Raw genomic sequence first — 25,251 nt, forward strand, 5'->3', positions numbered from 1 at the left:
GAGAGGAAGACTAGTCTAGATGAGAATAAAGGTCCTATCCGCCTTAGGCAGGAGGTTGCCTTGACATCTTCGATATTTCTGTAATCTCCAGACCGCTAGAGAAAGGCACTGGACGTCGTGGTAACTGTTGAGATGGGTGCCTAGTCAGGCAGTGGAGACTGGGGTTGGTGCCTGATAATTCTGGCCAGTGGCCTAGGATAACTAGTTAACTAGTTCTATGAGCTCGTCTCCTTTCTCTGATGCAACTCTCTTCTCCTCTCTCTGCCTTTCGTCTCTTATAAACTTAACAGTAACATTCTACAATCTGTGTCTAGACGCAAGAGTCGCGGGATCTATTGGTGACACTTCTGCCAGGTCCGATGCCAATCGTTGGCGACATGGGTTTTCTAGGTCCATGAGAGAGTGAGACTTATGACCAATGGCGCACACAAATCGATACATCCGTTGCCAGGGTGGATAGTTGGTTGCGCGAGCTAGCAACTCATAGGGAGAGCGATGTCTTGCTCCGTGCCACAGTAGGAGCAGCTTCAAGCTTCGTCAATCTATCGCCTAGTACTCTCACTGCTGTGCTGGAATATGATTGATTGCCTTGTGCGGGAGTCAACGATTTGATAGAGGTATTCCATAAGATAATAAGACAATGGTCGGGTTGTTTCCTAGGTTGAATACCATTTTTACTAGTGCTCCATTAATGTAGAAAGCTCTTCCTTCATGCAATATAATAGTACAGCCTATTAAACGTCCGAGCAAATAGGTCCCATGTGTTACAGGTCCAGTGTCTGTGATATGGTGTTAGACATGTTCCCAGCATCTCCTAGACTCAAGAAATAGACTTAAGCATACAATGGTCCTCCGCAGGTGAACCAGGGTATCAACTATTCGCTGCCCATCTATTGGCTTCTATGACCAAGACCGGAATATACAAGGCGGTCATGGAAAGGCGGTATGTGAGCTATTCATAAAGGATGCAGCCCTAGACATATTCAGCGCTTCTAACAAGCAATCATCTTTCTTCAATGAATATCATCCACATTCCTTCCCTAACACCTTACTATCAAAATGTCACAACACGAAATAAACCCAGACCTCCTTCCCATCGCAATTTCTGCCAAAACTTTAACTCCAACGCCCAGTGCTTCAGGTTCTGATCTCCTCTACTCCACTATCGAAGCCATCATCCAAGATGTGCAAGCTCGATCCGATTTTAATCACCCAGACCTTCTTGTAATTACCGATATTACAATACAAGAGGGTGAAGAACTCTGGGACAGGCTTGACGAAAATTTCGAGTCGAGCGGGATCCGAAAGTCCCTCAATACGCGCGCTAGAACCTTGAGCATCAAGCTGTGAGTCCTAGGCAGATAAAATAGAAACACACCTATCGCTCTTCAACGAGGTATTTATCGCTATGGAAGGAAAGGCCGAATGTCCATATTCACGTTGCTGAGATCATGTGCTTGCTCCGGGTCAGGGATCAACCTCATTATATATTTGCTGTTTCTAAGCCGACAATAGGACCCCAGAATAGAAATTCAGTTGCTTCCTTATCCTTCAACCTCCCCTTTCCTGCCTCCGTCTTCGAAGCCGAAGAGACGTCCACGGTAATGATCTCCCTATACCTTATACGAACATCGACTGTCATACTTCTATATCATGGCAGGACGTCGGGGATGCGACAGTGCTTATTATCCTCCTTTAGCAGAGTGGAATTGCTGCTTGATAATCTGGGACTTTTACACCCTACAAAGACCTGGTGAAGCCAACATCTGCAGCGGTCACCGAACCAGTCATTTTCCTTCCTCATCCGGCTGCCCACGCCAGCCGAGAAGGAATACTGGTCGACACTCACTCTTTGTCTCGAAGTTGGCTACATCATGTTCATATCGATGGTACTACTGGATATACGCAAACTCTTGATCAGGTGGGCTTGATGATATCACCGATGAGCTTGATTAAACAAAGCACGAGGTATATCAGCCATGCGGCAGGGTTCAATGACTGCGCCCAATAACTAGAAGGGCAAAGAAACAAAACTGGGCAATATTCCGCCGATTATGTGCTGTTTGGTTACCCCCCGTAGGCTGGAGATTTCTCTCCGATGGGGATAGAAAGAAATTTTACCGCTGTGGAAGCAACGCCCTCGCAGAAAAAGGTTGCAGACACAAGAAAAGCTGGTCGAAGCTGTGGCAATGCTCAGAAATACCTGCTACGGTCTATTTACGTTGTCATTTGGCGTCTGATGCAAACATGAACAAGTTGACATGGCGATCTGCTTCCTTGAGCCATGATCCTTCGATGTCGGGAAGTTCAAAGAGAGCCTGCAATATTAAACCGTGAGCTTGGTACCATCCTTCGTGATGCAGTCAACACAATGAGGGTGCCAGGATGAGATGCAGTTCCACATTCGTGCACATTTGTGCTTCCTGTAGATAGGAAACAACCCAAGCACTTGAACCTGATTTATGGCTTCCTTGCGTTATTTGGAATGTAACCCGTTAGTTAAAACTTTCACTATATTACTCTTGGTAAAAAGTCTCCGAATCTGGGACATTGTGGATACATTTCAAGGGGATACTAAAAAACACCCCCAGGTGTGACTTGTTTAGCATATGTGATAAGTGGGCTATGTCTTCCTCGCTAGTCCGTACTCGTGCATGACCTTCCGGTTCGAAAATTGAGCGAGTGCCATTTAGGAGGAGGATATATGCTTGCTTATATCACCAGTGATATTGCATTAAGGAAGTAGCAGGAAGTGATACTTCTGACATCTCGCATAGAATCAAAAGTCTTTCCTAACCGAGCGAGGTAACGTTAGATGTCGGCTCTAAATTTAGCCGACAAGGATAGCCAAGCTCTAGCCGAGCAGAAAGCAGACAAAGAAACAAAGTACTATCGACACGGTCTCTAGCGCCGAGTCAGGCACTAACGCATAACCCACCGATCCATCACCCGAGCTCCCGTCGCTACACCTTTCACCATCCAACTAGTCATATCAGTCCATCGGGGCAGGAATTATATTCCCGGGCCCTGTCTAACTGCCTTACCCGTTCAAGAAAGAGACGTCTGACACCCACCCACGTCATTTAAAAAGACAAGGCCCCATGTAAAATTAATAAAGTATTGATCGGACCAATAGAGAAAAGAGCTTGTAATATCACCTTGCATGGCGATGAGGGATTGGTGGCCTTGTCACGAACTATACCCTTGGCATGCCTAAATCATGCATGAATACTCCTCCGGTGACACGAGCCTATGTTGTTTTGGGCAGCCAAATAAGCAAACAATTCGAATTGTCCAGATTTCAGCCAGGTACATGCTAGAAGAGATGCACCTATCAACGATCTAGACGTTTAATTCGGGGTTGGTTTTATGCAGAGGGCCCTTTTGGGATTTCTAAAGTTGCATTCTTGTGTTACTTTGGCCATGGAGTACTTGTACTATGTGCGCTATACCGCTACGGACCTCATTATTCCATTTTATTATATTCCCAATAGCAGTTCTTTTCTGGTATCCACATAGAAAGAAAAATAGAAGAATCACGCCTCGCTTTGACAGTTCATGAAAAGGAGACTATTGATTCTAGAAGGAATTCTTGGCAATTCAATATCTAGAATTTTTATACGGAGTATTAATAGATAAAATAGAAGCCCAAATGTCAAGAATAATGAAAATAAGGTTAAACACCCAAAATTGGACCTAAATAAAAATTTATAGAATATAAATATAAATACAAATACAAATACATAAATAATAAAAAATAAAAAATAAAAAATAAACCCCCGGTTGACCCAAGAACCGGGAAATGGAAATGACAAATACTGCATGCATCCATGGATTATGTGTTCCCACCGATCTGGAGTAATACCTCCGACGCTAGGGTACTACAGAAAAGTATATGCAAGAGAAAGGCATGTTATGTTTACCCCTCCCAGTTTCCCCTCTAATGGCTCTCAGAGCTTTAAGAGAGATCACCCGCATTTTAGACCAGTCATTTTACCAGGGACGACCCTGGTTGCCTGCGAGATCCGATGATCTGCATTCCTTCATGCACGATCTCTGATCTCGTAAATGGGGCCCAAGGGCATGGCAGGTATGATGATCGGTTGGAATTCCAATTTCTTTCTTTTCTTTCTTTTTCTTTTTTTCTTTGTTAGCTTATGAGTATGGAGTACGGAGGACCTCGGTTAGAGACTTTAATAAAACTTTGAATTTTCCGATTTTCCAAGACCTCTCTGGAACAGCGAATCAAATGAAATTCTCGGTAGATCCAGATCCAAAGCTTCGAGGCTGGATCCAATCCCGATCGGAAATAATTTTCGATTTTATTTATGTTGTATTTTGAAAAGGATCTTCCTTTTGATGGGTGGATCGAATCTTAGCTTGAATGCAATACGGGCCTAAAGGACATAGGACATACCTTAGGGCCCGAGGTGACCGCGGTCCACGGGGGTTAAGTTTGGTTATTAAACTTTGAAATAAATAGACTCGGGTGTCAGATGAAGACGGGATATTTATTATAGGGGTGATAGTATAGGGCTGTACAGGGGGAAGACAACATTGAACAATTCCAATATGATAGTATTCTGGCACTTATGTTATAGTACATTTTGCTACAGGATTCACCAGGAACTTATCCAATCACAAAAAAATCGAGAAAAAGGAACTCCATTGTTCCGATCTGATTGGCTGAGTAGCATTGGGCTGGATCACACTTAGCTTGCATTTAGTCCAGGGATCTCCAGACATGACAGACTTGCGCCATTATTGAGTTGTCAGAATGTGACTAGTTGCTAGAGCGGGTCTGTTAGTGCAATGTGTGTCGTGTCAAGCTGAGAAATTGCTCCAGAATATATTGGTTCAGATTACATTGTCTGGACGCGACACGCGAGGTAAAGATTCTAATTAGCGTAAATTGCTCAATTTACGATCGGTGATATCCTAAGCTAAATACCTAAAATGCAACACACCTAAGAGATATCATATGCGAGGGTATCTCCACTCCAATCATATCAACAGCCACCAAATCACCAGCTCACGAGTGCATAACGTCGCGAAAACAGTAAAATAAAGGGAAAGACCAAAGCGGGTTCTCCGGGTGATCCTTGATCTGACATACGGAGACAGGAAAAAAAATCTAAAGAAATCCAAAAAAAAAGCCCTCGACGCCACAAGCTCTCGAAGGAAGTGGGGATACAAATTGAAGAACCCCTAGGCGATCTATCCCTGTAAACCAATACCAGCCCCTCTCCCTTTCTGTTTGGTCGATCAGTCACCGTGCCCACCGATGAGAGGCTCTAGGCAATCTACGATCGATCCGAGGCGTCACCTCTGCGGTTCCTGATTCGCCCAACTGAAATCCAGAACCTTTCTCTCTTTTGTACCCACCATCCGGGTTAAGCTCTGCTCGGAACACGATCTTTTTGGAACCAGTGATAACTCTTTTTGGAAGCGGCGATCTTTTTCTGCGACTCGGTGTCTGGAATATCCACTTAGGACACTTTTTTGGTTTTTTTTTACCATACGGAGCGGTTCGGTCTATATCTTTGGACTGAACACTTCTGGGTGTCTTTTCCTCTCCCATGGGAGTGGATGTTTCTTCCCTTTTGCTTTCATTTTGTCACGAACTACTCCGTGCTCCGTCCCGAGTACTGCATCTCCCATAACCCCAGAAAAAAGCAATGTGGATGTGATTTGATTTAATATATATTTAATTACAGAAAACAAGTAATTAACTTCAGCCTGACTCAGGCACATTATGACAGAATCCCCCCCCCCTCCTTACTCCCGGGGCTGTCTGCCGGACATCCCCTCTTCCCCAACCTTTCCTACAACGTAACGTATATTTCTTTTAGTTGTATTTTTATACATTTGTACTTTCAAGTACGAAGTACACTGTTCTGTATTGTTCTAGTATGGTTTCAAAGGACCTTGGAAGATCTCTTTTTTAGGGCCAATATTGCTTATAAGCACTGGCATGAGATCCCCGAATTTGACGTACACTAGTGAACCGCACTTACTTTTTTTAAAAAAAAATATTATTCTAATTTCAAATATCCTTTAATACAATCCTTTACTCCGAAACATCCAATCAAAACCCTGGAACTCCTAAAATCCCTACAATATATGGAACCGGGGAGTAGTTCGTGAGATAGATCCTGACGCTAAGACTATTCCACCAGAGAAAGACTCTATCTGTCAACCTTAAGGAACCTTTCTCTGTATGCTTCTCCGCTCTGCATGCCCTTGACACGGAGCACTGGTGCTCCGACTCATGTACCCACCAAGCCCACGATCGTCATTTTTCGGCCCCCCTGTTCTTGCTTTTCCATGGACATGTAACAGCTGGATGTCTCTTTTTTAATTTTTAATTTTTAATTTACTTTAATGTAGATTTTGGGGCCACTTTTTTTTGGATTGAAATAATGTACGGGGCCCTGCATTATTTGGGAAACCGCATTTCCATCTTTGCCCTCATTCCCCAACCTTGCATATAATCTTGGCCTTTCTCTTTTTTATTTTACCATGTCAACGTAAAATCAGCCTGATTTCCTGGTGAGTGCTTCTTTGGATACTTTCACCCCTCCCTTCCCTCTTATACCTTTTTTCTGGAGAGTCTTGGTGTTTGAACTACGGACTCCTCGTCTGATATTCGATTCTGACTGTGTCGAGCATAGTTCTATTTTGTAATACATTGTGAAACTCTTTTCCTACGGACATTTCTATCCTTGTCCCTCCCCAAATACCTTGTCTATGTCACAGTCTCATGAGGTAGACGAAGATACCAATATGGCTATTTCGTATACAACCCAGTCGTCAACCGGACACCCTCACCAAACCCTCCCCTCATTCCGCGAGGTAAGATATAACCCTAAATCCTTTAAAGGAATACAACCTGAAATCAGTATCTAACATCTCCCAGCTCCTCCCCGCTCACCTCCACGATGAAATCGAATCAACCTCCCCATTCTACACCACCCCCCGCCACTCACAAGACCGCCCACCCTCAGGCCACGAAATGGCCGACCCCCGCTCAATCCCATACAGCAATCAATCCAACCAAGTTCCCTACGAATCCCACCGCGAATACACAGTCTCCCGCGGCGCAGACCACCAACCCCGCATGCCAGATCCAGGCCACCATCACATGCATCTAGCCGAAAACGCATCCCGTGGGCCCAGCCCAATTCTCCCTCCAATCCGCGACCTGGACTCCATTCCCGGCCGAACAATGAACCCGTCCAGCAGTGGGTATCCCGAGCGGCCCCCACGCTCCGACCCCTTCGTTGCGCAGGAATACCGCCAGCCCGCGCCGACGGCAGCAGCAATGTCCGCTGATCCGCGCGGCGAGCACTTTGCCCAGCCCATCATGCATCCCCAGTCGCCGTATGGACATCCTGGTGTCGGGTATGCCGATGAGCAGATGTCGCCGCAGATGATGGGGCATGGGCAGGGGAATTTCGGGATTATGGGGGATCCGATTGATCCTAAGACGAAGCGGAGACGGGGCAACTTGCCCAAGCCTGTTACGGATATCTTGCGGGCTTGGTTCCATGAGCATCTTGATCATCCTTATCCCAGTGAGGAGGATAAGCAGATGTTTATGACGAGGACGGGGCTTTCGATTAGTCAGGTACGCACTTTTACAACTACAGACTGGCAATTGGGTTGTCGTGGTTGGTTTGCTAATGCTTTATCTCTTTTATACAGATCAGTAACTGGTTTATCAATGCTCGGAGACGACAGCTTCCTGCGCTGCGGAACCAAATGCGCAGTGGTGCGGATACGGACTCTCAACGACAGTCGCCATTTAGTGATGTCGATGGATCGGAACACATGCCCTCTCCTCATCACTAGAGTGGCGATGAACCTGGACCTATGAGGTTCGGGTTTGATCACGGCCTTTTTTTTCTTCTATTTCTGTTCATTCTTCAACGTTACACGGCATTCGCAACGTCAGCCTTTTATTCACTTTACGACTGGGAAGCTTTTATATTGTTTCTCTCTACCATTTACGAGTCACGGGGTCGAGGATACGGCGAGCTTGATAGACTGGCCTCTTTTTCTTTCTTTTTCCTATGTTTTTTTTTTTTCCTTTCTCACCTTCCAGATCTCTGGAGCTCACTCTACATGTCGCATTGCCGTCCGGTACGGAGACCTTGGTCAGACATTATATTTTGATACCCTTTCTCTTTGGTCGCGTTTACCAAGCGGGAACTTATTTTGTTGGAAATCAATAGGCAAAAAGGGTATACGACAAACTATGGCATTGGGAATCCCATCGAATCATTTCTGTGATTTATTCTACGATTTACTCTACTTTGTGTTTTCCTTTTCTCTCCATGTTGCACCGCATTTCCATTGCATTGAATGCCCCTGGACAAAACCCGCGAAAATTGCATTACTAGGTGTTTAGAGGAACCCTCGACTTTCAAATCTACATGGCACATTTCTTTTCCATTTTATTCTCTGGTTCTGATAATTACCACTTCTACAAACGCCAATGCGGATCCGAAATGTCAAGCAATACGGAGATATGGAGTACCAAGCAGATCTCAGCTGCCCACCGCGCAGCCCGACCCGACTCCACTTTGTCTCCATCATCGATACTAACCCATCCATGTTCTTGCTCGCATCCCGCGTAAACATGGGTCTTACCTTACCGGCTCGCATCACCACTTTTTTTTCCCTTTCGGCGCAGATATCTCCCAGGTATTGTGAGCCTGTATGGACTGGATTGGATATGGTTTACTCTATTTACTCTATGCATGTCCATACAAAATAGATATTAAAGGTAATCCGGACCTCTATTCTCTGTTGTCCACCAAATTTTTCTTCTCTCGGCCCATTTCCCTAAAGTTACATACTCCGAAAATATTTTGCCATTGAAAAAGTGTGGTTTTCGGGCCGGGGCAAGGAGACTGACCCATGGTTTGCCGGTCATTAAATCACGAAATTCCAAATTTATAGACCCGTAAACTAGTGGATATTCTAATAATACTCCACCTCGGCATGTGTCAAGATCGACCCCATTTTGACTTTTTATTTTGTTCATGACGTCGAGTTACCAAACATCAACCTCGTCCCTACCACGGTCTATGTTCCTTTTGACTTTCTGACAGTTAGAGTTTTGTCCGGTGAGGACCTCGGTATGATCTGATCTGATCCGAAATTATAAGCATTGCATTGCATGGAATCTTATGTTTATAATAAAATGAAAGTATTAACTTTCCAGGTTTCGAATAAATTCCAAATGACGTGAACTCTGACAGCTGCATGGAGCCCAATAAACTTAAACTTCAGCTTTTCGGTCTCTCCGTTGGAGTCCACAAATTCACAAATCTCACAGGAACCACTTCAGACCATGGAACTTACTTTCACTTTGTGTCAGCCGCGTGAGTCCAGATTCGATTTTTTTTTTTTTGCCCTTGACAGTCCCGAAGCACTATATATTTAGCCGGAGTTAATTTCGATGTGGAGTTCAACATATTAATTAGCATTTACAATAATGGTCGGTGATATGCTAGACCGCATATAGCTTATTGTGGAATATTAACTATTATCTAACTCTTTGGGGAGTTCCTTTTGTTGCTTCTCAGCCCTCTCAGATCCTGTTCCGATTCCGAGACATATCTGAACTGACTGCGGTTGGGAACTGAGACAGGTGGAATTTTCTTTGAATCACATCACATTACTAACATATTGTACCTGCTGGTACTCCGTAGAGAGGTGCTATTTGTACTATTTATATTTTTTTATGCTTTTTCTGTGATTTTCCCGAGCTGCCCCGGGAAGACACAATTATGGGGTCCTGACATGACCCCGAAAAAACTTACTTGACTGCAGATCTTAGACTTCGGTCATCCTACCGAGTCCGGAGTATAATTGAATCTTTTTCAGTGGGTACAATACACGATGTAGGTTCTACCATACCATACCGCTTATTTGAGACCTCAGTGAGGGGACTGCAACCCACTTGGTTGAACTCATATTTGGAAAAGTGATATCAAACGCGCATCCAATGAACCAAAGAAAAAAAACTGGATTAGGGTTGCAGTTACATTTATCTACTCCGTACTCCGTACATTGTACTCCGTACGTTCTGCTGCAAAGAAGTAAATAGCAAAACCATGCATATCTAGAATGCACAATGTACCTCAACATCATAAAAAGAAAGACCAAAAAAAAAGCAAATACCTCATATCCATACCCGTACCTTAAGATACAACATACAGGATCTATACGAACAGGGGATGAACCCCGTAACCTAGTCCCGCATAGAGGGGGGCAGCGGATATGCAAGCCATCAGCGCAAACCCCGACATCCAGTGTCTCTGGGGTCCACGAATGGCCGATCTAAAAAGCAAAAATGCACCCGACAAAAGTCGTGCAGCGTGCATACAACCTACCACGGCTTTTCGTCGAGCTCAACCGAATCACAGTCCATGGAAACATCCATCCCCTCCCTTACCGTTGTACCTTCGCAACCCTGCCTCTCTCACTTGCCAACTAACCCAAGACAAAAGCCCAACCAAACCCCGGTTCTGCGCCTTACGCTTTCCCCTTTCAATTCCGTTTCCTTCCTCGCCAGTACGATGGAATCCCGATCGGTGTCTTATCTACCCCCACCCCCACTTAGCCATTCGGTTATCCAGATACGTGCATCCGACCCGTCATATAGCGGTGAAATCGGCGCCCGACACTTCGTTGCGTGCAAGTGCAAGGACGCACTTTTGGAGCTATGTTAGGCAAGTACTGTGCATGTGTTTCCATGCTCCATTCGTCGTACGTCGTATATACATATATGCTGGGTGCTACGTATGTGCGCGTCTTCCTTGTGCGCTGTCATGGGCGTTTGGCCTCGGTTGAGGACGTGCGTGTCGATCACAACGACATCCATGCTTGGTGAGGTGGGAGGAGTGTCCTTTCTGTTTCTATCGGAGATGTCAACTGTGCGATTTGTGAGCTGTCTCATGTCATGATTTGGGTTGAGATGATCGCGTGTAGATTGATGGGTGGGTTCGTGCGGGCGTGAGTCTCACCGTATACTCCGGAGGACTACTAGGACGATATCGGTGTCCTTATGTTGTACTCCGAGCGGAGTACATGTTTTTGGATAATGGGATCGGAGTACGGAGTACGCGGGGCAGTATAATATATGTGGTATGATCTAATCCGATATCATATTGGATTTCAGTCCTCGCGTTGAAGTGGGAATTGAAATTCGAACCCTTGATCTACCTTGAATCTAATGTCATTTTATTTGTTGATAATAATTAATTTTTAGATGTTCCTCGCTACGAGCCGACTGCCATGATCTGGGTTTGGTCCCGTTCAAGCTTCCCACACACTATTGAATCTTGTCGTATTGATGAATGATCGACAGACCCACCGTTCGACGCCTATTATGTACTAGGATCAATAGTGCCGCTTTGTCTGGTCGCAGTAGCATTTTTGACATTTGCGTTCTCACTTTTTAGGGATCTTCGCTCGGGGGTTTGTTTGATTGTGGACTAGCGTTATACTCTGTAGACGAGATAGCCGCTTTTGTACGGAGTATAGCAGCCACAATATATACAGACCGTCTTTTCAATGCTGTACGTAAGTGTGTGGGTTTGCGAGCCACAGGAGTGATTGTGGGTTCATAGAGAGTCTGTGCAGGTAGGATATTGTGTGCCTACCAGAAACAAGTTCAATGCTGCTTATTCGTTTGTAATCAGGGATAGCAAGGCTGACCACGTTCTAAAATGAGTTTTATTATCAGCATGTCTAGGTACATTCGTAGATATACTTCACGATTATGTTGCATGGCGCATACCACTACCAACAAAGTATCAACCAAGTGTTGATCTATTGATCGGCCAACCCCAACTAGGTAGCAGCGATATGCAGCTACGTAAATTATGTGCTCTTGAAAATGACATATCTATGGTATCAAGTCACACCTCCACCTCCATCTGTGTGTCACAGTCCTCGCCTGGCCATCACAGTTCTGCAAGGGTAGAAGCAAGCAGCCCGGAAATGCATGAGCTTGTCTTTGTGCTTTATGACCCAGACTACCGAGTTGTGGTTGTGCATGCTACACATGCAATGCCATAAAGGAAAATCAAAGGAGAATATATCAGATGTCAGACATCAGATATGTCCGTCAATGCATATAATTTCTCGGGTATCTAGGAGCTCGCGCGTCTCATTTAAACACGCTAATGCACACTTGATGTAACTGACGTTAGACTCCCCTGGTACGTAAGCATGGCATTTGACCTACATTCTAGTAGATGATTTTATTCTAGTGGATTGCCTATCTAGGTAACTCGGCCCGTAGGCGCGTTAGTCTAAGTAATTTCCGACGCTGGGATCCCTGCTGTAAACGGTTGCTAGTATAACTTGTGTCGAGACATAATTTGTAGTTATCTTTGCGCTTTGTGGTATAACCGTGATATCTTCTGTGTTTTGGAGTTCGGACTCGAATTTGGGTGGTCTTTCTTTTGGTCTTGCATTTGCTAATACAATGTCAATATTCAATATCTGAGATTATTATAAATTCTAACTCGAACACGCCACACATAATGTCTTCCATATATAGCTCCCACGTAGCCTTAGATAGTTCCAATTAACAACAATCCTCTTCACTCAATACATTGATCATATGCATGCCCTATCTAACCCCACACCGGTATTCCTCAACACCAGCACTATTTCAGTTTTGGTGCAGTCACTGACCTTGTTTCTGTATTATCATCACTAAGCTAGTCGAAATACATAACCAGATCAAGAGCCAACCAACCCAATTCACCATAAAGAAAAGATAAAACGAGCCCGGAATAGGCAGCTATATGGCCACAAGTAGAAATACCCAAACAGACGCAAAATATCGACTTTACAAGCCTTGAGTTGTTAAATTATACTTGCGACAGCTCCGATATCCCAAGTCACGTGTGAGATAAAACGGGTATATGCGGCTATAAGCACATCTAAGCGAGCTCCACCATGCTCTCACTTATAGCGCACATTTATACAAAATTGTATAATAACCACGGCCGGCTGGCCCAATGGCAAGGCGCTTGACTACGAATCAAGAGATTGCAGGTTCGATCCCTGCGTCGGTCACTTCTTTTTTATATTTCTTTCTTTTTGCTCTATAAAAGCCTAGAAATGTGTTTTTGGGGCTCGCAGAGTGGTGCGGAGTTGTTGGAGATACATATCTGCCAATGTCTGTGATACATACCACACGCATTGCCAGATAGAAAACCAAAAATGCAAGCAATGATGAGAGCAGAAAGAGAGAGAGACAAGACGTTCTTGGTGGCCCCACAGAGATGGGAGTCGTGCGCAGCAGGGTAGTTGAATGACGAAAAGCCTCACATATAAGGCGAATTGTAGGAAAAAATGGGTAGAAGCACGGCACCTAAGCAGTAGGAAACTAGTCCGAGCATGTGAAAGCAACGAGCATAAGCTAAGGGTGAATGACGAGTCTCTCAATTAATATTCCTCATCAGCTGCAGGTTATAGACATAATCTAACCGTCCCCCAAGCGCAATCTAACATGAAAGCACACACCTGCAGCTTCAGCATCCACATACCCTTGACATACATATTCAGAAACCTGATTTTCAAACGATGTCTTACCCTGCGGTAAGCCTGGAAACGCCACAGAACTTTCAGAGCTAGATGAAACGTTCCGGCTTTTGCAACACTGCATTGGTCGATAATAGGCACCGACGTTTCGGGTTCTCGGGATCCCGGGGGTCCTTTTGTCGATGTTAGCGAGGAAATACTGAACCGGAGACTGTGTCCGAGCTTAAATCTTATGCATGTCAAACAAGGCATATATGTCGGACCATATGGGAATGACATGTTAAACATAATAAGGCTTTATAGGATGATACATTTGGAGTGTAAATTGCCTTTTCGAGCAGTTCTGCCTTCTTAGGGTTAGCACCCCAATACGCCCTCACTTAACCTCTCTTTAATAATGGGCAAGTAAACTTGCAGACTTGCAGTTGGTTATTATAGAGGCGAGTCATTTTCGACATGTAGGTATAAAGATAGAGAATAAATGAGTAGAGTAGAAAGGAGTGACTGCAGTACTAAAATGCGATACATGCGATAAGCAACAGAGATCAGTTGCGTTGATTGATTTCTTAGGCGTCCATCTTGCTATAATATCACTATCTTAACAATTCTCGAGAATTTGCACAACATGGCGCCCGAACCATCCATGTCGAAGCTACGATCCATTCACACTCGGTGATTCAATACCAACTAGAAGTGGTAGATGGGGTGCATTCGCGTGAAGAGCGCCACAGCCACGGTAGATGTTGCATTGGATACATCTTGATAGCACCTAGCAAAATCTACAATAGCTGCATGTAGCTATACAGAGGATATGGGGAGTTATTCATCCATTAACCTCCTACTTCACCCCTTCCGATTGTATCGGCCTTATCTATTACCCACCGTCCACGCAGTGGTCATGGCGTGGGTTCTTCTGGGATACTATAGGAGCCAGTCATAGACACCAATCGAGGCAGCGGCAGCAACCGGAGGAGAAATCTCGAACCGTTTAATCGGCGTCCGGGGGTACATTGACATAATGTAAATTGTTAGCGGCGACGGCGCGCGACGGCGCGCGACGGCCAACTTTGTGGGCGCTCTTGGCTCGGAGCAGATAACGCGGCCCACCCTCATTTGCAATTTCAATGACGGGCGTAGATATCGATATCGGACAATTTTGGAAGGTGAATAGTCATAAAAGGGAGCATTTGTAGGCATATAGAAACCTCTTTATCCATGACATTGAGGTTAATAGAACACTTCACTCTATCTCACCTTCGTATCGCTGGTTAGTGTACTACTGAATCTTGATTCCTTACTTTGACTGACAAGATGTCAAGATTTTATAGAACATCCCAATGACTTCAAGATATTCTACTGGAAGTGAGGAACAGCCCCTAACAATTCCTCAATGGCGTGAATTACAAAAGACTGTTTCCGAGCCAACTCACATTTTGTCGCTGCTTGAACGAGCACAACCAAACACATCAAATGCGTGGATCTCATTAGCAACGCCCGAACAAATCATTACGCAATGGGAGGAAATCACAGCACTTCGAACCCAGGGGAAAGATCTTCCACTATTCGGCGTGCCATTTGCCGCTAAGGATAATATCGACGCCGCTGGGTTCTGCACAACGGCCGCATGCCCGTCATTTGGCACTGAGCCTGTCGCCACCGATTCAACAGTTGTGCAACGGCTGAAATTGCAGGGAGCTATTATCGTTGGCAAGACCAACCTTGACCAGTTTGCCACGGGTCTTGTCGGTACGCGTTCACCATATGGAGCCGTTGCCAATTCCTTCGACCCAAATCGAGTAAGCGGCGGTAGTAGCTCGGGGAGTAGCGTGGTCGTCGCTCAGGGACTGGTCCCTTTCTCTCTTGGCACAGATACAGCAGGTTCAGGTCGCATACCTGCTGGGTTCAATAATCTTGTTGGACTCAAACCCACACGGGGGGCTTTGAGTGCACAGGGCGTAGTACCAGCGTGCCGCTCACTTGATTGCGTTTCTATCTTCGCCCTGACACTGGAAGATGCCGACCTGGTCCTGGAACTAGCCGAGGGGTATGATGTTCAAGATGCATACTCGAGAGATCGTGCCAGCTGTGCGACTCCTAAGTGTCCTCGAGGAGCTCTGCCCTCACAGCCGACACTGGCTATATGCTCCAACCCTGAGTGGTTCGGCCGGACTGAGCAGGCTGCAGCATACCAGGGTGCATTGACCAAAGCCCAACAGTTGGGGTGGAAGCTAGAGTACGTTGACTTTACACCTCTCTTCTCTCTTGCCAGCCTCCTGTATGAAGGCCCATGGGTTGCCGAACGATATGCTGCTATCGAGAAGTTCATCTGCTCAGTGCCAGCCGAGGCCATGGATCCTGTTGTTCGGAGTATCTTCTTGAAAGCCGAGAAATTCTCTGCTGCAGAACTTTTTACGTGCGAGTACTACCGACGGGACCTGTCCTGTGAAATCGAGCAGATCTTCGGGCAATATGACGCGCTGCTAGTGCCCACGGCTCCCACATTCCCTTCGATGCAAGATCTCAAGGATGAGCCGGTTGTGGCAAACAGTCAACTGGGTACGTATACCAATTTCGTGAATTTCCTGGATTGGTCTGCTTTGGCAATTCCTGCTGGCTGGAGAGAAGACGGTCTTCCTTTTGGTGTCACACTGATAGGAGGGGCGTGGGAGGAGCCGCGATTATTGGAGCTCGCTCGGCGCTGGATGGCCGATTCCCCGCGCTTGCTGGGAGCGACTGGTGTGGAATATCAAGAGCTTTGCTCTGGGCCTACCGTCACCTTCAATTCGATGCAGTTGGCGGTGGTTGGTGCCCATCTTTCTGGCTTCCCTCTGAACAAGGATTTGGTCTCACGCGGCGCAACCTTGGTCACTGCTACAGCCACGGCCCCGTTTTATCAGCTATTTGCACTGCATACAACAGGACCAGTATCAAAACCTGGTCTGAAAAGGGTTGCTGATGGTGGAGAGTCAATCGAAGTGGAGGTTTGGAACATGCCGCTCGACAAGATGGGCAGCTTTCTCGGTACAGTTGCAGCGCCCTTAGGCATCGGATCGGTTGAGTTGCAAGACGGCCGGTGGGTTCACGGGTTCATCTGCGAGCCTATTGGCCTCGAGAATGCAAAAGACGTCACCAATTTTGGCGGATGGCGAGGATACACCCAGTCACTCGACACTTCTACCGCCGAATCATCACGCGCTGCATCTACTACGCCCGCAACCAGCATCAGTGAGAAGCGTATCAGGACGGTTCTGGTTGCCAACCGCGGTGAAATCGCACTGCGCATAATTCGGACCCTGCGTGAGATGAATATCTCGTCCGTGGCTATATATTCAAGTGCCGATGCTCGCGCACCACACGTTACCGCTGCGGATGTTGCACTTCCCCTGGACGGGAAAGCAGTATCTGACACCTATCTGAATGGCAAGCAGATCCTGGCTATGGCTATCAAAGCTGATGCCGATGCTGTCATCCCTGGATATGGTTTTCTTTCAGAAAATGCCGACTTTGCCGCCGCCGTCGAGGCTGCAGGTCTAGTTTGGATTGGCCCAACTCCGGAGCAAATGCGTGATTTGGGCTTGAAGCACCGTGCTCGTGATATCGCAATTACTTCCGGTATTCCTGTTGTCCCCGGAAGCAAGGGTTTAGTCACCAGTCTTGAAGATGCGGTGGTAGAAGCAGAGAAAATCGGTTATCCAGTGATGGTAAAAAGCACCGCTGGTGGAGGTGGAATCGGCCTTCAGCGGTGCGCCGATATTGATGCACTCCGAGAGGCGTTTGATGGTGTCCGTCGACTGGGACAAGCAAATTTTGGCGATGACGGGGTTTTCATCGAGCACTTCATCGACCGGGCACGACATATTGAGGTCCAGGTCCTTGGTGATGGCGCTGGTCGAGTCATTTGTGCTGGTGAGCGCGACTGTTCGCTGCAGCGTCGAAACCAGAAAGTTGTCGAAGAATCCCCTGCTGGATTTGTCCATGCCAAAGTCCGAGCTGGCATGCGTCGTGCTGCTGCTGCTTTGGTTGCTTCCTTGCAATATCGCAATGTAGGCACCGTTGAATTCATCTTCGACATCGACACCGAGAAATTCTACTTTCTGGAGATGAACACACGTCTCCAGGTGGAGCACCCAGTGACCGAGGCTGTAACAGGCCTTGATCTTGTCGAATGTATGATGCGCATTGCCATGGATGATTGCGCCACTCTTTTCCCTCAGCAGATAAATGAGATTCCGGTCTCCGGTGCAGCGATTGAAGCTCGCGTTTATGCCGAAAGCCCCCTTCAAGGATTTCGACCCTCTCCTGGGAAACTATTGAATGTTGAGTTTCCATCCGGTGTCCGCGTTGACACTTGGGTCAGTTCAGGCCAGGAATTATCGTCATCTTTTGATCCAATGGTTGCAAAGATCATCGCACACGGCGATGACCGTGCCGCAGCTCTTCGAAAGCTCTCAGATGCTCTGGAAAAGACAATAATTACTGGCGTGGAAACGAACTTGAGATATCTGCAGCAAATTGTTTCTTGGGAATTGTTCAACTCCGGAGCCTTCACGACAGGATCGCTCAATACTTTCCCATACGAAGCTCAAGTCTTCGAGGTCATTGATGCTGGGTCTGACACGGCTGTACAGGACTTCCCTGGCCGTCAAGGTCTTTGGCACATCGGTGTGCCGCCCTCCGGCCCAATGGATTCCTACTCGTTTCGTCTCGCCAACAAAATAGTCGGCAATGATGACCATGCTGCGGGACTCGAGTGCTCGATCCAAGGCCCGACACTGCTCTTCCACTCCCCAACCACTGTTGCTGTCGTTGGTGCCAGTGCCCCTATATCTGTGGATGGGGAAGAAAAAGAGCACGGCATGGCCATAAGCATTCAGGCTGGGCAGAAACTTTCCATCGGCACAGCCACCAATGGTTCCCGAGTTTATCTTGCCGTTCAAGGCGGTATTCAGGTCCCTGAAGTCCTAAGCAGCCGTTCGACATTTGCAACCGGTCACCTCGGAGGACACAATGGACGCAGCCTTCGCATTGGTGATCTTCTCCCATTAGCACCTGTTACAGAAGAGGAACTTCCATTGCTCAAGGCCCCAATCCTTTCCATGCCGACACCTGAGAACCGAGAATGGGTCGTTGGCGCTATCCCTGGGCCGCATGGTAGTCCGACTCATTTCACACAGGATGGGCTTCAGGAGCTGTTCAACAGCGAATGGACTGTCCACTACAACAGCAATCGGCTCGGAGTCCGTCTCACCGGGCCCCGTCCAGAATGGGCACGGCAAACCGGTGGTGATGCTGGCCTGCATCCCTCCAACATCCACGACAGTCCTTATTCAATCGGAAATGTGACCTTCACAGGCGACGAGGCAGTTGTCTTGACAGCAGATGGGCCAAGCCTAGGAGGCTTTGTTGCGTTTGCAACGGTCGCGGAGGCCGAGATGTGGAAGTTTGGTCAGATGCGGCCAGGCGATCGCCTTCGGCTGCACCCTATTTCTCTTGATGATGCGCAGACGCTTGCAATGGCTCTCGAGCATTCGATCGCTACTCTCAGCCCGCTGACCAACGGAGACTTGAGACAAACAAGTTCTATTGGTGTCTCTAGTCCGATCGTGAAGGAGATCTCCGAGGCCGGCCGTTTCATTCGATGCCGTCAGGCAGGTGAGCGAGCCTTGCTGCTCGACTTCGGTAATGAAGATAACTTCACACTACGGCAAACATTTCACATCATGAGCTTCATTGAGATGCACCGAATTTCCCCCATTCTAGGCGTTGAGGAGCTCACATCAGGGGTCCGAAGCCTCCATATTCGCGTGGAGGCAAACTTCCCACTGCCTCAAGTCGTTGATGCGCTGGTCGCGCACGAATTTTCTCTTGGAACAGAGCTTCCCTCCCGACTACCCTCGCGCATTGTGCATATGCCTCTCGTTTTTAACGATGAGAGGAGCCGCAAAGCCATTGCCCGCTATACATCGACTATTCGTTCCTCGGCACCGTATCTACCCAGCAACATTGAGTTCTTGCAGAAACTGAACGGACTTGATAGCCCAGATCGGGTGGAAAGCAATCTCTATGAAGGCGCATTCCTCGTATTGGGCCTTGGTGATGTGTACCAAGGGTCTCCCTGTGCTGTGCCATTGGATCCCCGCCATCGACTATTCGGAACGAAGTACAACCCATCCCGATCTTTCACTCCTCGTGGCGCTGTCGGTATTGCTGGTCAATACCTATGCATCTATGCAACCGACTCGCCTGGCGGGTATCAGCTCGTCGGTCGCACGGTCCCTATCTGGGATGAGTTCCACAAGCCCGGACTGGGCGATGAGGCCCCATGGACGTTCTCACTTTTGGACCAGATTCGTTTCTACCCTGTCACCGAAGAAGAACTTTCAGCAGCGGAAGCCGATGGAACCTCCAATGATCTCATCAAGATCTCTGACGCTGAGCTAGACCTCAATGAATATGAGAAGTGGCTGGGAGAGAACGAGGAGGATATCATTGCTGTTCGGGAGCAACGATCGAAGGCAATGCATGATGCGGACTTCTTCGACGATCTGCTCAAGCCATACGATCCAATCACAATGCGGCCAGGTCGGGGACAGGAAAGCGACGAAGCTATGACTGGAGAGCGGGTGAAGGCACTTTTGCCTGGGAAATGTTTCCGTTGCGCTATCGAGGAGGGAGAGGAGGTTCAAGCAGGAGACCCTCTGGTGAGTACAACGGACATCGACACCAATAGCCAAACACCGAGCTAATGATATTTAGATCTGGATTGAGTCCAACAAAATGGAGGTCAAGATTTGTGCACCAGTTAGTGGGAGATGTGTGAGATTGCTGGTCGCAGAGGGAAACATGCTGGAGCCCAGTGACGATGTTGCTATTATTCAGTAGGTGATGATGCCGCATGTACATATAAAAGGAGTAACACCATGAAATATTTCTATTTCATTTAATTCGCTATTCGTTATATGGCTGATAAGAAACCCCTTGGGGGAAGCGTGCTGTGGGCAACCTTTCTTATAGACCAGTAGAGTACAAGAGCACACGAGCGCTAGGAGTCTCGGAATGTGGCTGCCTTTACAGCAGCCAAATCACCGACCTCTTCATGAAGCATGCGAAGTGCCTCGCGAGCAAATGGAGCTGCGGATGCCCGTACCTGCAGGACCCAGCGAAGCCTTTCGAGCTGTTCAACGTACCCTGCTGCTTCATCCATTTGAGGACTCGTTGCCCACAAAAGACCAGCAAAGGCACCGACTAGAGCCACCTGGGCTGCTGCTGCAAAGCCCCAAAATGATTGAATATGTTCGGGTTGAAAAGATTCAATCAAGTTCATCGCTGACGTCAGTCGGGCGCGGGCAGCGGTTCGAATCGCTGAACGAAGAGATAGCGCGCTATCTGGGGTCAGAACACGGAGTAATGCGCGATGGATGGTCAGCTCTGCTGTCATATGTGAGAGATGCAAGGCGCCGTTTGCTGAGAGCCGCAATGAGGGTGTGGATTCCAGCTGGAGGCTGGCTGGCAGGGCCGCATGCCATTCGCGCAATTCCAGCGCTAGGGGCTTTGCCAGACTCATCGCACCTGACGGTCCGATACGCTCAAGTAGTCCGCCTTTTTTGGTTGCGCCGATTGAGCAAAACGTGGACACAATGCGACTGAAGATCTTAGTCAATTCAATAGATTGCAGGAATGCCGCCCGACCTGCGGCTCCGTCCACACCTCCATCCCCATTCTCCTCTTCGGTGGTCGCTTCTTCTGGAAAGTCGTTAAGTGTACACGGGATAACATCCCAGTCGCTTGTCCCATCGTCTTCGTCAATCTGAGCAGGAATGAGAGATGGCCGCCCATGCACAAGAACGCCCCACTTGTCCTGCATGTATAGCGCCCAAGCTAAACGTCGTCGTAAACCTTTCTCCCAGTCTGGGATTTTCCAACCCGTACAGTCGATATGAACTCCCAAAGTTTGCCCGAGTGATAGTAGTTGAGCCGGAAGAGTGCTATGGGAGGACCTCACTCTTTGCAATAACAACAGACCCGCCTGTAATGTGGAGAGCTTGGGCCGCTTTAGATCATCGGCCATGGCTCGCATTGCTAGATCCTCCAGAGCTTCAGCATCTGGTGTCCGAGGTGCAGTAGCGAGCGTTCGATCAAAGAGCTTCCAGTCTAGCGCGACAAGGTAAACTGCAGCAAGTAATGGTGGTGAGAACTCACGGTAGGACCGGGCATATTTCTCCAGGAACACGCCCTGATCCAGGATGGGGAATGTGCGGTGCATGATGCGAAAATAAAGATTTACCAAGGTTGGTCCCAGCGGACGTATCGATTCCTCGATGCGATCTAGATCAGTGATGCGCTGCATCTCAGAGGCCGAGTCCTTGTCAGGGTAGGTCATGAATGCGGCGGATTGATTCACACGTCGCGGATAACATCTCTCATGGCCAGAGAGAGACATAGCTGATGGCCGCAGATCAAGAAGTTCAGGTTCATGATAGCTGGCGGGGCCAATATACTCGGAATGCAGATGAAGCTCTAGACCTAATGTACCATCCAGTCGTGAATTGATTGGATCAGCCATAGTCTGTTCTTCAACAGAGCCAACAGTAGATGGGGTTAGAGAGCTGCAGCGTCTTTTTATCCTGTGATGGGGTTAGCTAAGAATACTCCCGCCGGATATTGAAACATACTTGGTTTCTGTTGTGCTCGGCGACTTCTTGGTCCTTTTCCGCGGTCGGGGACCATGAAGAAATGTACATTCAAGACCATTCAAGTTACAAAATGTGCAATTTTCTTTCTCTGGCTCCCGTATACATCGCGACTTGCGATGACGGCAGCGATCGCATGGGCGTCGCGTAGGGTGGTCCACCACTCCAGTCGGGGACATTTGATGCAGATTAACTTTTATGTTCTTCTTTTGGGTACAGATATCTTTGGATATGAGGTTATCCACTCATCTACCTAGGTAAAGGTGGGTCATCGAGATTGGTCGGAAATGACAATCTTTGTAGCTCATTGGGTGAGACGACGTTCCAGGTTGGCTTGCGCGCGTCCCATTTGGGTCGAAAATGAGTCTCACGTGACGGCATATGGTTTTGTTCGAGCAATTTATTCACAACATTGAGTTATTTTGAATTCTATGGAGTGAATAATATGAGGTCTTAGTCGTCCAACTAGTACCGCTCCAGATGATTTTGAATCTTTCGAGAAGTGGCCATCTATACGGGCAATTCAAAACAGTCATGGAATCGTGTGAGCCACCCGTGACAATATTCCCAAGATACTGCCCCCAGTGCATGTTCGCTAAAATATAGGACAATCTTAGAAATACATGAGTTGTATACTTGTTCACCACTGTGCCGTGCCTGAAAGCCGTTGAGATATATATAAGGCTGGTGCAGATCAGGAACCAATCCGCATTATCGGAAACCTTTGGTCTCTATTTCCTGAATCCACAATCCATCCCAAGTATCCACTTAGATCCTGCCTAAAGACCTTGTAGATAACTAACAGTGCTTGACGGGTGTAAAATAGTAGTGTCATAGGATGGTGGACGGTTGAAGGGCAGCTTAACGTCCAACCTTATGTTGTACTAGTTACAGGTGGAAAGTCGGCCATTTCTGGCGTCAAAAGCGGTCATTTTTGTCAATTTCACATGTCCTCAGATTCTACTTGTAAATCAAGCTATGATGCTTGTTAGTCTAGACACGGGCCGAGATATTTACATCACAAACATGTGTTCTCAGCCGATCTCTCCAAGATAGGGATACATATATCTAACAGTCAAAACGGTCCTTATCTCTGAAACATGCATGTACATGTTCCCTGCAAGTACTCCGTACGGAGTAACCCATATCGAGAACTATGTCTGCGCATCAAGTCGAAAGTCATCTAGCTTGCGAGCCACCCGGGAGGAGTCTTGGGCATTTGAGTTTAGACCCACGTCTTGTGGCTTCCTGGAATTTGTCCATTGGATTACCCATGGTCTGACGGCCCTGCAGGGAAGATGCAGAGAAGCAATAAGGAAAAGGGGGGGAAAACTCTTGGCTAGCCAATAAGACTTGTTTAGACGTGCAGCTTGATCTGACTGCATTGAGTTGTTGACCCCTCGTCCATGCATCACGCCTATCACAAGAGGGGTTGTGGCTTTCTGTTTCTACTTGCGTGCTGTGACTGAAGGCTTGCCAATGCATTACTGTGCCGTTGAGAAGCGGGCAATATACTTTCTCAGTATCATTATCCGAGACATATTAATGTGATCGGCGTGTTCTAGAAAGAGCTTCCTCTAAACTCTAGAGGGTTGCTTCTCCGAACCTGGAACAAACTGGAAAGATAACAATGAAAATGCATTAACTTGAAGATTATGTTTATTTGACAGTGGGTCCAACAGTTTGTTTGCCTAATAAAAGGCGTAAGAATAACTACAACTTATGCCCATGTACTCCGTACTCCGTAGGTGATTCCAACTATATTATATGTTCACATCCTTTGTTGAGGCGCCAAATCTCTCGGCATAGCTTGATTGGGCCGTTCCGCTACGCCAAAGCTCAAAATTTTACGCAATAATAAACTTAAGCGATCACAGCTCGCATAATGCAGCTTAATCAAGGGTCCCGATAACGAGTCACGCTGAGGTGAGCGTCGGCTAGTTCCCGAGGTCGGTTTCAATGGCTGTGGACCAGGGAGCCAACGGTCGATTACCCCAGAGTTCAAAAAGCCAAGCCAGCCCACTTCAGTATTTGACCAGGACCATACTAGTACGTATTCGTACAACATATATTAAATCATAATAATGATTGAAACTGACCGCCTCTTTATCCGAGGTTCCCGCGTCCAATACAGACAAAGAGCGCTAACACCCAGAGGGGTCGGCACTAATCCCTCTGCATGAAAGTTATATTGCATTTTGATAGAGTGGATCCTTCAGAAGAGAAAATACCTCGGGTGATTATTTCCGCGGGCGACTACTATATATTCTTCCGCATTGCCACTCAGGATTGCGCGATTAGCAATTTTAGGATAAATTGGAAGACTTGCTCAGGTTGCACACTGGGTTGATATTGAATTTGGTTATGGGAGGCCAACCAAGCTCAACGGTATTGGAAGATATTAGAAGATTTGAGGTCGATGCTTAATTCCAGTGCGATCGGCGGTGTCAATGATATGAATATGAATAATGAATAATTATCCGGCACCATCTACGCCTCTGGTTTGGCTTTAGCTAAGGCTAAGACATAATCAAAATGGGAAATGGAGCATAGGAGATTCAGCTATGAGATCCAATAAAAAGCAGCCAGAGGACACGGTTGAAAAATCCCGATATCTCCCCAAAGGATAAGAACAAATAAGGCTAAATAAGGACTAAGTAATAGAGGGGGCCACTAGGGCATTAAACGGCATGATACCCGTTGTTAAGCGGGCCTGGAAAGTTACAAGGTCACATTGCTACGATCTCCAACACTGATAGCCACCTTCCTTTTGAGACATTGCACATGCTAACCAATAATTACCGAGATATTGTTGTTTGCCTGTTATCCCTCTCCACTTGGATCCTGATCCTCTTCCCCCCACCCCACTTATCAATTTAACAAGAGGGATTGCCAAATCATACTACAGAGTCTGTAATTTTGACTCTGGACCCTTGTCTAGATCATACTTATGTCGGAAATCCCCGAGCAAAACAAAGGCGCAAAG

The 25,251-nt window shown here is 47.1% G+C and overlaps 5 protein-coding genes across 5 annotated transcripts; 3 read left to right on the plus strand and 2 right to left on the minus strand.

Annotated features, from left to right (window-relative positions):
- Positions 1-1,059: 1,059 nt before the first annotated feature.
- N7471_009700 (uncharacterized protein) lies at positions 1,060-1,350 on the plus strand (the record flags this gene model as incomplete). Its single annotated transcript, XM_057282419.1, has 1 exon — positions 1,060-1,350. One exon carries the CDS (start codon positions 1,060-1,062, stop codon positions 1,348-1,350), a length of 291 nt encoding a protein of 96 aa, XP_057133302.1.
- Positions 1,351-6,750: 5,400 nt separating this feature from the next.
- N7471_009701 (homeobox domain-containing protein) lies at positions 6,751-7,854 on the plus strand (the record flags this gene model as incomplete). Its single annotated transcript, XM_057282420.1, has 3 exons — positions 6,751-6,855; positions 6,920-7,630; positions 7,708-7,854. The coding sequence occupies 3 exons, from the start codon at positions 6,751-6,753 to the stop codon at positions 7,852-7,854; spliced, it is 963 nt and encodes a 320-aa protein (XP_057133303.1).
- A 6,642-nt stretch (positions 7,855-14,496) lies between these two features.
- Positions 14,497-14,688, minus strand: N7471_009702 (uncharacterized protein; the record flags this gene model as incomplete). The annotated part of the gene is made up of 1 exon (XM_057282421.1): positions 14,497-14,688. The coding sequence occupies one exon, from the start codon at positions 14,686-14,688 to the stop codon at positions 14,497-14,499; it is 192 nt and encodes a 63-aa protein (XP_057133304.1).
- Positions 14,689-14,912: 224 nt separating this feature from the next.
- Positions 14,913-20,457, plus strand: N7471_009703 (Urea carboxylase; the record flags this gene model as incomplete). The annotated part of the gene is made up of 2 exons (XM_057282422.1): positions 14,913-20,276; positions 20,332-20,457. The coding sequence occupies 2 exons, from the start codon at positions 14,913-14,915 to the stop codon at positions 20,455-20,457; spliced, it is 5,490 nt and encodes a 1,829-aa protein (XP_057133305.1).
- A 160-nt stretch (positions 20,458-20,617) lies between these two features.
- N7471_009704 (uncharacterized protein) lies at positions 20,618-22,444 on the minus strand (the record flags this gene model as incomplete). Its single annotated transcript, XM_057282423.1, has 2 exons — positions 20,618-22,199; positions 22,248-22,444. The coding sequence occupies 2 exons, from the start codon at positions 22,442-22,444 to the stop codon at positions 20,618-20,620; spliced, it is 1,779 nt and encodes a 592-aa protein (XP_057133306.1).
- Positions 22,445-25,251: the final 2,807 nt, after the last annotated feature.

Source organism: Penicillium samsonianum (genome assembly GCF_028829775.1).
Source record: "Penicillium samsonianum strain IBT 33392 chromosome Unknown utg000005l_segment0_segment0, whole genome shotgun sequence".
NCBI lineage: Eukaryota > Fungi > Ascomycota > Eurotiomycetes > Eurotiales > Aspergillaceae > Penicillium > Penicillium samsonianum.